Raw genomic sequence first — 13,956 nt, 5'->3', positions numbered from 1 at the left:
ACTGATGTGAAAACACACTAAAACATCTTTGCAGAAGCAGTAAATCTCTCTGTCCTGTCCCATGATTCTTTACTTCCTGTCTGTCCTTTGTTGCATCTCACTGCTCTGTGCTGGGACAAGTGTCAGGATTAGTGCCCTGAATCCACAGCAAACATATCAAATGTGCAGCATTGCGGGAAAAAAATAGATGGCTGGAGTTAACCACCTCACACCTGTCTGTTCCCATCACTCCTACTACCATCACCCATACGGTACATCCCTGTTTATCCATTGAAGTTTTGTGATAATGAGCATGACCTTTGACCTTCATCGCCTCATCAGTTGAGTCTAAGTCAACCAAATTTCTTGTTCAGATGTATTCAAATGTCCTGACCTGTGATTTGTTTGGATCCTGAAGTTGCAGCAGGGACATTGCAGCACCATTTTTAAGGCGGTATTTGAATATCGATCTACTTCTGCTGTGATTGACAGATTCGCGAGCAGACCGCGCCGACAGACGGAAACTCTTCAGACACTACACTGTGGGCTCTTACGACAGCTTTGATGCCTCCAGGTAAAATCTCTCACACACACAAACACACACTTGTCTTCACATCATGTAAAATCCACATCTACATATGTATTAACACCATATATGAATGATTGAGGAGTTTTCTCTCTGTTCCAAGAGGCTGGTTTTACTCTTAACATTTACACCCAAACACAAAATCTCTACACTAATCTGCTGTTTCTTTTTACAAGAAGCTGCTGAGTTTACAATCTGAAATCTTCCTCTGTTCTTCAGAAAAAAAGAGAAGCTCTAATAGGAAAAGAGGATTTAAGGTTCAACCCTTCAGCTGAGTGAAAAGTTCTGTCTAATGCTTCTTGACGTTGAATCCCAAGGTCTCCATCGTCTTCTGCTCTCAAGTTATTCTGCTCCACCCCTCTCTTCTATTCTCTGCTGTCACATCCACTTCAGCACAGACTGTGTTGCAAACAAAGATAGATGTGTACTCCTGTGTGTTGTGTGTGTGTGTGTGTGTGAGAGAGAGAGCAATGCATAAGGCCTGGGGTATATTCTCCATCGTGAACAAATCCTGTTTAACAGAATCAATCACACAGGTGTGCTGAACGTCGTTGCAGGAGCATGAATATGAATGAGCTCTGCTTGTGTTTGATCACACTAGGTCACCTGTCCAACAGCATCAGGTTTTCTTAGCAGGGCATGTGCAGTGATTTCCACCCATACACACATACATACAGACAGCAACAGTCAGTACTGTATGTGGACACACTTAGAGGCACACTGCCAGGGTTACAAAATTCCGGGAATTGTTGGAAGTTGGAAACTTTCCATGGGAATTAACGGGAATATATGGGAATAAACAGGAATAAATCCGAAATTTACAAAATTGATTGTTTTTGTTTTTGTGGTTCAGGAAAAGAATTGATTGGTCATACAAGAATTAAAACTTGATAAAGTTCTACTCACAGATAAATATGTTGAAATGTCATGTTTTTTAATTATATTATTTTGCATGGATGTCTGCTTATGACAAAACAAAATATTTACATTTATGTTTGTAACTTTGGATATGATACAGTTTTTTTTAAACTACCCCCAATTTCCAGTTAATTCCCATAAATTCCCATAATTCCCATGGAAAGTTTCCAATTTGGAATATTTCCAAAATTCCCCAGCTTAACTTCCCATGGAAAGTTTCTGGAAATTTCCCGGAAATTTCCTGGAAATTTTCCGCCCCTTTGCAACCCTACACGTTGCCCATGTCTGTTTACAGGTAAAATCTCATTAACCTATAAAATTACAACACTGGCAATGCAGATAGCGTAGATGTGGATTTCACCAAAAACTGGTCTTGAATTCCCCTTCCCTCTTATTACAGTAAAATTTATGAGAGTTTGAGTGATAATTTTGTTGAATATTATATATTGTTATAGATTTAATTACCAGGCAGTATCTAGTGCAGTTAAAATAAACTCCTCGTCAACAAGCTGCAAAAGTTTTACTGCATTAATACAAAATTATCCCATAAAGGACCTAAGTTATATAAAGGTAGATGTCCATGTGTAGTGTGATTATAAGCAGGTATCAAAACCTGTCACAGGGGAAAAGCACACAGCCTGAATTCAGAAACTGAGCCTTAAAACCAGCTGTCTGGACAAAGCAGCCCCCCCCTCCCCAGCCCTCTGGACCCACTAGTCAACACTTACAGGATTTGGTTTCTCTGAGTGATTTACCTGAATGGATCACTCAAAAAACAGTCAGCCAATCAGAAGAGAAGCTCAGAGCCTCCTCCCTTCTTATTCGCTGACACCGACCTGCTGTGAGATGTCTTTTATGTCTTCTTATACTGTAGATCAAATAAACAAACAAATAAATCACTGAAAACTTGTATAATATGGGACAATTAATATTGCCATTTAGTGTGAAATATAACTTTACCTTTGATACTTTTCAAATTACTTCAAATGTATTACACAGGACTTGTAACGTATCTAAGCTTTACTTTGTTGTTGTGCTGCTTTGGCTCATTCAGTTTAACGACCTAAATAGTTCTTCCACCTCAGACTTGCTGTCAGCTCCTGTTCGTGGAAATAAATAAATCAGTTTTGCATCCAAAGAGCTGCTTTAAGGTGTTTGTCTGTGTCATCATCAGTCCTTTTTATGATTCTAACCTCTCATGTTGACGGCCTTTCATCAGCTAATGGAGGTTTTAACAGGCTTTCACTTGTTGTAATGCATCTGAAGTCCGACCAAGTCTGAAACAAGCTGCTGATTTAATTGAAGAGTGCTACTCTGGCAGCTCCTATACCGTAAGAGATTAAAAAACAAACAGGCTCAGAAGTCTTACACAACCAAAACAGGAGAGGAAAGATGATCAATAGCAAAACAAAATAACAGAAGAGCAGGCCGTTGTAATGATATATGAAGTTTGGAAGTGTACATGATGATGAGGCAGTGAAGGACAGTCAGACATTTCCCTCATTACTCTTGCTAGGTTTGGTCTGGCAGCCATGGTCAACATGCTGGGAGGCTGTTTTCCAGTAAGTGTCCAATATGGGTCAAGGTGAACCATCCCTAACCCGCCACAGTGACGTAGGCTGGTTGGCCAAGCATGAACTGTGGCAAAGACTAAAGACCCCTGTGGCATTCAAGGTCCAGGGGAAATCTCAAATAGTAACAACACTTTAAACTGGATATAGACAACCGTGATGATGCCAGTTCAGTTCCCACCAGTGGATCAAACTGTGGGATATTTTTCCTCTACCGTGGAAATTCAAAATTTGAAGATAATATTGTCATGTTAACTTTTTTAGGGGGGAAAGATCACTTTATTCAGTGCCCTTACATCAAGTATTCCCTTTGCTCTTTAAATATTCATAATTGTTTTTTAACTGGCAGAGGCTGCCGTTACATTTTGCATGAGGCAGGAATTTTCCAGGTCTGTGTGTTTATGGGTAGGAAGAACGGGCCAAAGAGCAGATTGATCGATGTTCACACATTAAAAGGAGATAAACTGAGCTGCAGGCAGCACCACAACATCACACACCATGAAAAGAGACATCCTGATGTATTTATTAGGAATACATTTTAATAGCTTTATGAAATGTGGTGTTGTGATACAGGGACGATATTGTTTCATTTAGAGCGATACAATACGATATGATTTAAGAAAGGAGGAACAATGGATGGATAGATTATTTAAAGAGGAACTATGCAGGATTTGTATCTTAACTATGCTACATTTTTACCTTTATTAAACAGCTTTGGAGGAATTGTGATGGTTTAATAAATAGCTTAACTTGTTTCAAGGGACAGTGGAGGCTCTCTGCCTTCCACGTGCATGCCACTTATTGCATCTCTTGGCTGAAAACCAACCTTGCAAGATCGCCACTGCCTCAGTGTCCCAGCTCTTGTATCTGTGCACCATGACACAAGCCACAAGCCGCAATTCTTGTTTATGACAGATAAATTACACAAATATACACGTTGTAATATCGTATATTACAACCTGCCTATTGCCTATTGGCTATAATTGGGTGCATTTACATTTTATCTTTTTAAAATGTTCATTAATGTACACTGTCCCTCTCGAACAAATAAAGGAAAATGAAATGAAATATGATATTTAATGTTATCTACCACTCTATTGATTGATTTCTAGTCAGCTTCATTGTAAACAAATGCACATGGCCAGGAGGAGGGTTAGAAAAACAGTGGAAAAGCGACCGTACTTGCATATGTAGTTCCTCTTTAACTAAAAAAACAATGCAACTTGGTTCCTTTTGTGGCCTGTGCAAGTGCAATGCAATAATTTTTGGAGTGTCTGTTTACAGTAAATACATGCGAGACATAACATGTAAGACTTAATCACTCAAATTTTTACATGCTTTTCACAATTAAACAAAATTAAGGTTATGTACAATGATCAAACCTGCTGCTTCAGCTCATTTTTTTAATATTATAATTATATCATATGATTAAAAAAGGTGGTGTCAACTTCTAATTTATCCTGTTTTAAAAAAAATATTACTTTGTCCTTCTCATTTTAATACAAAAAAAGTGCAACTTGATTGAGCACCTGCCATTTACTGTATATGTTTCTGCCCAAACCAGCACTACCTGTTGGGTTGGCCCAGCCCATTGAGAACTTTTGCACAGGAACCATTTGGCTTTAAAGCACATAAAGATTTTTACAGATTAAAATCAATGCAATGCATGAATAAATCATTACACCCCTAATATTTACTCAAAGTCAGTTTGACAGGATGATGAAGCATAGACAGTATTTGAGAAAAGTCCAAGGAAACACCAGATATTCTGCAAGTCCTAATGATTGTACAAGAGTAAAATCTGGACACAGTCTCATGGTTTTGGCCACATTGACGCAATACCTGAGAAACACCATGAAAAAACGTTCACCTGGACATTTTCCGTTGAACTAGGCTGAAAGACAATAATTACATTTGCCAGTGTAACCCTCAGGCTCTCTGTCTGTATTGGTTGCTTTTATTACTGATGCACAATGAATCTTGGGATAGGTTGGGGCTCGAAGTATCCACCCGAAGGAAGGCCGCTTTTCTATTTGCGCCTCTGTGACTCAATCGGTGTTGAGATGCAGCCAGTGAACTGGGACACAGCTATTGTGTGAAGGATCCCTCCTCACTGACTGAAGCTGCAGCAGGGTGAGATGGAGAAGGAGGGAAACCCAGATGTGGGTTTTTGTACATGATGCACCGGCCCCTCTGCTGTCTAAGACAAACTGCTGATGAGGCTGCTGCCTGAGGAGTCACTGTAGAGTCACGTGGTACAGATGAATGCATGCAGAGGGACGAGCCAGTGTCTGAAAGCGTACCACTGAGAGGACAGCGGTCCAATCCACAGCGAAGGATGGTGTAGCTTGCATCATTTCCTCCACCAGACATCAATTAAGAATAAGACTTTGATGAGCATCTCTAACGACTCCGCCCTTGAGCCAGACTTCCAAACTCCACTAAAAGTTACACATTGACGGCAATAGATGACGAATGTCTGCAAAAAAAAGAAAAGAACTAATCATTTGATTGTACCAATGGGCTGTCCTCTCCTCTGGACAATACATCTTGGGCACTGTGGGGAGTCAGTGTCGTGGTCAGCTCACCACTTGTTGAACAAGATGACACTTTTGATTAAGTGTCAGGCCCTTCTCTGCACCACTGTGCTGCACTGACCTATCCAAGCCGCCACCGTGTCAGATTTGGGCGATGAAGGTGTGATTACCACTGACTGCCCACTATTGGCCAGAGGGTGTGTGTGCGTGTGTGTGTATTCATGTGCGTGTGTGTGTGTGTGTGTGTGAGGGAATGCTGGGAGATAACCTTCAGTGTGTCAGCAGTGCAGGCTTCCTCGCTCTCTAGACAGATTGCGTTGCTAAGGGAACTGTTGCTAGGATGGCAGTTGCACCTCTCTCTCCTTCTTTATTCGCCTCTCTCTCCCTCTCTCTCTCTCTGGTCTTTTTTTCTCTCACTCATCCCACGTGTCTATTCAGTGTAATCCTTGCACCTAATATAAGCTGAACAATGCTCCCTCACAGCACACACCTCAGGCTGCAGGAGCAAACGTGGCCTTTCAGCTGCCGTCACAGCTAAAGATCTACCTCACTGGCCAAATGACGCCTATAATCTCCCTACGCCACGCCAGGCCTGGACCTGATCGCTGCGGGCGGTGAGAGATTGAGCGGAACCATTTCATGTTCGCATACTCCAGAAGACTGAGACCAGAGGGGGACACATGGTCCATGAGTAGACGTCAGATCAGACAGTTTACTGCTTTTATTTTGGAGCAGAGAAACTTCATCAGCATATGGAATAAACACAGACAGCACTGCATTTGGAGGTTACAGACAGGTTACAGCCAACAGCTGCTGCCACTCTAATTCTACATCCACATGACTACGATTTCATTTTAAACCTCATCTCTTTTGCCTCCTGTCCACTCGACTTTGGAGACTGAGACTTTTGGAGACTCTGGTGTGGCTGTGTTTTAGTCTGAAAAGCCAAAGACGTTGACACCCACATGGTCGGTTTCTGAATGGGTCGATGACCAGTAGTAAAAGATATAGAAAAAATATAAGCTTTACTGACCTTGTCTTCACTGTGGTCAGATTCTCTATTTTTCTGTCTTTGTAGTAATTTCTGCAAGTAAACGAATGCCGACTATACAATCTGCTTCCTGTTTACAGTTTAGATTAGAGAGTTTCTGAAGCTGAAACACCTGTCTGATGGTGGAGATGGTTTTACCTTGAACATGCTGTTTTAAAATGAAACCACAGTGGTGTGTGGATGTAGCCTTACTGTTGGTTAAGGCGGTTCATGGTTGTTTTGTATGGCCCATGCCGGCTCTTTGTAGTTGACACATACATATTAAACATTAACAAGAATAATTAATGTAGATTATCAACTGTTTCTTCCAGCTGAATCAGTGCAGTGTTATCCATGTGCATTTAGTTGCAAAATGAGAGGAAAAATTCAAGCAAATACTGGAATTAGTTATACATAGACAAAGCTGGTTATCTGCCCCAAAGATCAGGATCCCACAGAAGCTGTCACATTTTTGCCCTTTGGCCCTAGAGAGGAAAGGCAATCTGTCATCATGAGTTGTTTTTAATGCCATGATGTTCCAAACAACTTGGGCAAATGTGTTTTCACCACTGAAGTTTTGTGTGGAATGGATGCAGGAAACAAAGTCTGGTGGTTAAAGGGGACATTTTTGAACAACTTTTTTTTTTTTACACAAAATTAGAAATTAGATTGATTTGCACAAAGTAGTTGAAGAGCAGATGAGATTAGATTGACTGGGACACAATAAGGACAACAGAGATGTCAGTGAGTCCAATTGGAAGATGTCAGCAGCAGCCCTCTCACATCAGGGGAACTATCAATAATCCATCATCAGATGGGCAGACACTGGGGCATATGACACCATGCCGGGCTGGTGACCCACCTACTCCCCGTATCCTGTCCCTCAAACACCACACACACACACACACACACACACACACACACACACACACACACACACACACACACACACACACACACACACCCGCCCCACCAGTGATTGCACATTGCGGAGCGCAGCACACCTAGACATCCACACACAGCGACACTCTGCTGCTGCTCCCTCCCTCTCGGGCTCTCTCCCTCCCTCCACCCCCCTCCAACCCGGTGAGCTTCAGCCGAACTCCCCGCCTCACCATGAGCCATTAGCCGCCAGCACCGCCAGCACCACCAGCCCGATGTCGCGTCTTGTCGACGGCGCAGCTCTTCCACACCGCCGGCCGGAGCCTCCGCAGCAGCGCAGGAGAGGCGGCTGACGGGCTGCAGCTGCGGCGGCGGCGGCGGCAAGGGAGTAGCAGGGAGCTGAGGGAGGCGCGTCTTTCGTCCTAGTCTCTCTCTCTCTCTCTTTTTTTTTTTTCCTCGGGTCGTCTCTTTTGTGGAGATGCTGTCGCCGGGCTGCCGGGGCCGCTGTCATACCGTTTGATAGAGATAGAGGCCGGCGAGAGGAGGAGGAGGAGGAGGCGGAGGAGGAGGAGGAGGAGGCAGCGGTGGTGGTGGTGGGGTGGGGTCGGGGTTGCCCTGCCCTGCCCTGCCCTGGCCGGACTAGCTCTCCAGCAGCATGAACCTCCACTCGGGCAGGGCGTCCGTGGCCATGCTGCGGATGATGGGCTGTGCTAACGGGCGCTCTGCTCGGCATCTCCTCCACAGTGACTGCGTGGTGGACGAGAAGACGGTGGTGCTCCAGAAGAAGGAGAATGAGGGATTCGGCTTCGTCCTGCGAGGGGCGAAAGGTAGGAGCTGACACTTTTTATGCCTTTACTTTGCTGTTTGCGTCTGTGCACCGTCCTCCAATAAATAAATAAAATAAAATAAAATAAAGCATGTCATTCATCTGCTGAAAATGATCTCCACCAGCACTGACATGTTGCATTGAATTTATGTGCAGAATACAACATTGTGCAGTTTGACTTAGTCTTTGACTTATCTTAGTCTTTTGTGCCAGAGATGATGATGCCCCCCCCCCCACACACACACACACACACACCTCCTCACCCCTCCAACACAAGCAACCTGCAAGGACATGCAAATAAGTTATACTATTAACACCTGATGCCAACTTAATTGTGTCATCCCCTAAAGCCCCACAGCTGGAGTGATAAGTTGTGATGACATGTGTTGTTGTCAGAGATGCAGCTGATGACAAGCCCCAACCTTGAATTATTATTATTATGAGGCATGAACATATTGCAGATGTTTATGCCTCTCTTTAACATCTGTAATGTGAAATCACTAGGCTACTTAACGAGACAGAGGAGAAGATGAAACCCTCTAATTTTGGAAACAGCAACAACCAGAAAAAATGAGTTTGTGCTTGAGGTGAACCTGCCTCGCAGTGCTCACCGTCATACCTCTTCCCACCACACATCATGAGTTGTTGTGATACCCGCGGCCTATCCAGGCAGTTTGATATTTCACCAGGCCACGAGATTGGCTCTAAAAATAGCCAGTTTGAGCTGCTGCGTCGGTTTCTATGACGATTCTCGCCATGTCATAATCCACGTTGCATTCCACAACTGTGCAGCGCAGTTAGATTGGTCTACGCCGTGGTTACTGTCGAGAGGTAAATTTAGTATATTCATGGTCCCGTGTTTTTTTAAGACACATAGACAGAGGAAGAGAGAGAGAGAGAGAGAGGGCGAGGCAGAGATGGAGAGAGGGAATGACATGGAGGGAGAGGAAAGAGGGATTTGGCTTGAAAAACAAGAGGAATGTTCTAGTCATTCTGACACACACTGCTATCACCCCGGGGGAACTGACCCAGCCGAGCTTATCTTGCACGGGGGTGAACACACACACACACACGCTCACAAACATGCACTGATGCTCGAGCTGTCACATAAGCTCACATCCTCTTTTGCTCGCTGCATTTCTGCCTCTTTTTTTTCATATACTCGCTGCCTGTCTCTCCTTTCTCCTTCTTTGCTCTCCCATGTCACACACACACACACACACACACACACACACACCTAAAGAAACACAGTCATCATGTAAATACCCTCATGAGACCCCTGGTACTCGCTCGCGGACCCTCTCTTCCAGTAGAAGGATGAGTTATAGGAAGTGTCACTTGTCACCACTGGTTTCTCCCAGCCGCAACGTTTTTTAACCTCCCCGAGAGCAGGAGAGGGGAGGGTGGGCTGCAGCCATGTGGGAGAGGAGGGGGGGGAGGGAGGAGGGGGCTTGAACAATAGTACAGTAACGGCTGGATAGTGAGGTGTTGCCGAATAGTTACAAATTAAAGGGAACGCTGCAAGGATGAGGACTTGTTTTTTAATGTGCAAAGACACATCATCACCTATTTTCATGCACTGTGGTTTGATCTGTTTTCTGTCTTCTATTGATTTTCAGAAAACCTCATCTAGTCCTATTAACCAATGAGGGTTGATGTTTCTGTGTCGCTGCTTAAGTGTTACTGCAGCTGCTCGGATCAAAAAGTGTCAAGAAAGTTGGCATCAAACTTTCTCTGATAAGATATTTCATCAGTGAAATGATTCTTCTCTATTTTATTCAGTCATAGCGTCTTTGTGCTTGGGACAAAATTAAACATTAAAAGAGATTTTAGACAAACAGGCTCTAAAATGAGGTTTTCAGAAACATGTCAAACCCAACAAATCAGAAAATTTCAAATGATCTCCAGCCCTGCTTTGATGCAACGTGCTTCTTTAACATTCAAAATCAATCAAAAGTATACGTGGTGTTACAAAAAAAAAAAAAAAAAAAGTTACCTAGACTGACACCACAGTCTTGCTTTGAAAATATAATATTAATTTTTATAGTTTAAAGCAGTGGTTTTCGAAGTGGAGTCCTTGTAGGGCTAACAGCAAAAAAGGTGAATAATTTATTTTCACCATAACTTTTTATCAGAATGTCTGAGAGCGTTTGTCCTGGGCTTCCAACTTTCTCTAAACATCTAAAAGCAAATGTCCAGTCAAACCTGGGGAGACAGAGTCTTGTTACTAAAAAGTACTCAGTTCTCCACCTGCAGATTCATTCAGTTCCTCCAAACTGTCAGAACCCATTTTCACCGTCGGCACATTAATTATTAATAGATGGTTATCCCCATCACTAACCTTCTAGTCACACCATGGCTGGAGCAAGAGGCAGTAGCACCATATTCATTATGTGTTTCCAGTTTGTGGAGTTCATTAATGAGGGAAAGTGAAATAAAAGAAAGTGTACTTCATTTTTAATTAGTTGGTCCTTATGACTCTTAATACTGGACTGGATACTAATGGCAGCAGCAGCTTACCAGCCAATATTTATATTTCTGTGATTTAAATAATGTGCAATATACAACAAGTCATAAATTGTCCTTTACTTAGGTGTTACTTAAAGCCATGATTAATCTTTATCATTTACACCAGAGTTTCATATCAAAATATTCTCCCTCTGTCTGGTGGTTTTATTTTTGTTTGTTTAAACCTTTATTTTAACTCATTAATTGGTTACTGAGGTTTCCCTCATTTACACGGAGTTTACAAGCTTACATACAGCAACAACAGAGCATAAAATACAACTCCATTGAAAAACAATTGCAGGGCGATTTACAAAAGTCAGACACCATCATACATTTAAAATCAGCAAAAGAGGGGATATTCTCCAGCCAGTTTTAATGTCATTAATTCTGTTCTGTGCAGCGGATACACCCATCGAGGAGTTTACTCCCACACCTGCCTTTCCTGCCCTACAGTACCTGGAGTCGGTGGATGAGGGAGGTGTGGCATGGCAGGCTGGACTCAGAACGGGGGACTTCCTCATCGAGGTAAGAAAGAAAACCATTTTCCTTCCTTCCCTGCATCAACGAGTGGACCCCGGTCTAGCCTGGTTGAGTGCCTCATCAGTTGACGTTGGATTTTTCCTTTTGCGCTCCTGGTTGTTTGTATTGTTGGTGATTTCTGATGCTGAGATAGTTTGAATTGAAGGCAATGGTGTCATCTGTAACACAACGTGTACAGGGGTTGTAAATTGCTCCTGTGGCCTGGATCTTAATGTGTGCAGTGTGTGGAATCAGGGAGTCGTCTTGACGCTTTCTTCTCACTTTTCATGAGCTTGTTGAAGACACTTGTCAGAAGTAGATTTTGTCATGACGCTCTCTAGTGCATTTCAACAAGACCAAGCCCCACCTCCCCGTTTTGTTAGAAACAGGAGCCACTTTAGACTTGGATAGTGACTTGTGGATGGAAGGAAACGTTTGAAGTCTGCTGAAGCGGTAACAGGAGGAATAGACTCGATGTCTGTTTACAGTTTGGGCTGTTTTTTTTGGTTTTTCTTCCACGTGCTTCACATAAACAAGTAACTTGAAGAAAAGGAAGAGCAGCATTGTACATTGTTTGTAGCTGAGTACAACGTTTCATCTAATGTGGTTGATTTAACAGTGTGGTCTGTGTGAGCAACATCCAACATTGAGAGAAGATACCGTACAAAAAAGTAAACTGCAAAATGTCAAAATCAAATACTAAAAAAGGAACAAAAGTAATAGTGGCACATGAGGAATAATATGGTGACTTTGCCGTTTTTTGGTGTGTGTGCAGGAAGGGAACACCTAAGGTGTCTCTCCATCACACACTCTGGGTGCAGCTGTCCAAATATCAGGTTGTATTATATTACCACAGCATTCGCCATATTAAATAAATAACAACATTCATACATTGTATTTGGAACCAAATTAATTTATACTGGTATTGTTGAATTGTATGTTTTTATGTAATTCTGGTGTTCCTTTTAAACAGCAGGTCTGTTTGGAAGTTCTGTCAGCGATGTACAGAAAGACCAGCAGAAAAACCCATTGTTAACATTGACCTTGGCTGGAAATGATGCAGTATCCAGTATTTTCAGATATCATTGACAGTTTTTCAGTCGTCATCATAGTAGCCAACAGAAACGGACTTGCATGTTTTACATTTGTTAAATTTGCTTGGAAATAATGATCTGTATTCATAAAGCTATGGGTGGTTAATCTTCTGTCACATATTATGGTCAATATAATGTTAATGGTCTATTTGGATGGTTGAATACCGGTTAAAAAGTGCTAAGCTTGGGTAGACTCAAAGCTCTTGTACCTGTTCAGACAGACGTGCGGTAGGAAGGTGATTGATGGCAGCAGGAGTTTTAATGAAGAAATCAGTGCTAACAACAACAACAACGGGCTGCTGTCTCTGTTAGCAACTAATACAATTGTCATTTGGGTGTGAGAGCGACACCGATTTGTTTTGGTCTATTGCCACTGATGAATTCAATTTGTGTTTTCAATTAAAGAGATGCACTGATCGTTTAATTAAACGAAAAAGGTTTCAGTTTTCATCTATCAGTTCATTTGTTCAGTTGAGCTTCATTTCAGCACCAGGAACTGTCCACATAGAACCAGTCTATCTCCACATGAGATGGGGGATTTTTCTTATGATGTAAGTTCACTGAATTTTAAACAACCTGCACAAAAAGTCTTGATTTTCTACCGAAGGTGCTTCATCTGGAGGTTTCTTGATTTTGTTGCCGAGTTACATTTTGCCTGTCAATCAGTGGAAACTCTACAGAGCCTCAGAGCAACTTGTAAGACAAATCTCTGAAATGGTAATCTTTTATCAGTGCTTGATGTGATTGTTGTTGCACACTATGTCATTTCACAAGCTGTTGACTAGTGGGGATGTAACTCTTAATATGATGAACAGAACTTAAAGCCCAATACAGTCTAAAGCTAGATGTTCATGTTTAGTGTGATTGTAAAGCAGGTCTAGGTTCTATAATTATATTGTGAAAGTATCAAAGCCTCTGTTCACAAGGAAATGCACACAGCCTGTATTCAGAAACCGAGCCTTAAAACCACAGGACTTCTGTGACTTTGTGACTACGTCACAACAAAGCAGTCTGAAAGCCCCACCCATGTATGCCATGTCAGCCCCGTGTCATCACATGTCTATTGATGATGTTGTTAGCCCTGTTAGTCTACAGCCCCTAACAAGAATGGGCCTCAAGGGAACCAAGCCTTAAAGGGGAATTTCCGTTTTTTTTACAATCTGGACCTCATTTCTAGCATAAAATATGATCATTTACTCACCCAGATAACTTTGGTGTCATTACAAGTCGTTCCGACGAAATTAGATCCAGCCGAGAGCCGCATATATCCATATAATGCTAGTATATGGGGCAGCAGAATGCAGCCTCTAAATAACACATTATCTGCCGCGAAACTCGTTGATTTCACCAATATTTAGTTATGATAGGCTAGTGCTATTCCCCTCTCAGTCCAGGGTTAGCTGTTATCAACATCTGTGGCCTGTAGGTTGACCTACTGACCTCTGACCTGGATGATGTCATCTCTGAGCGCTCATTCTGATAATAACGATTCCACTTCGGCATTCG

The 13,956-nt window shown here is 42.4% G+C and overlaps 1 protein-coding gene across 4 annotated transcripts in view; it reads left to right on the top strand.

Annotated features, from left to right (window-relative positions):
* The window catches only part of LOC146990132 (SH3 and multiple ankyrin repeat domains protein 2-like), a 233,315-nt gene that overhangs the window by 172,808 nt on the left and 46,551 nt on the right, over nt 1-13,956 (top strand). For all 4 annotated transcript variants that reach the window (XR_015035061.1, XR_015035060.1, XR_015035058.1 and 1 more), the window contains exons 15-17: nt 472-553; nt 8,248-8,330; nt 11,238-11,362. Coding sequence is in view for 1 of the 4 variants with exons in the window: in XM_085769271.1 (XP_085625397.1) it covers nt 472-553; nt 8,248-8,330; nt 11,238-11,362 (290 nt within the window). In the remaining 3 variants the exon portion in view is untranslated. The remainder of the gene's footprint in view (nt 1-471; nt 554-8,247; nt 8,331-11,237; nt 11,363-13,956) is intronic.

This window comes from Trachurus japonicus, chromosome 3, assembly GCF_045865225.1.
Source record: "Trachurus japonicus isolate A0001 chromosome 3, Traja_1.0".
NCBI classification, from domain to species: Eukaryota; Metazoa; Chordata; class Actinopteri; order Carangiformes; family Carangidae; genus Trachurus; species Trachurus japonicus.
The sequence above is the reverse complement of the archived record's forward strand: the minus strand, read 5'-3'. Positions and strand labels throughout refer to the sequence as shown.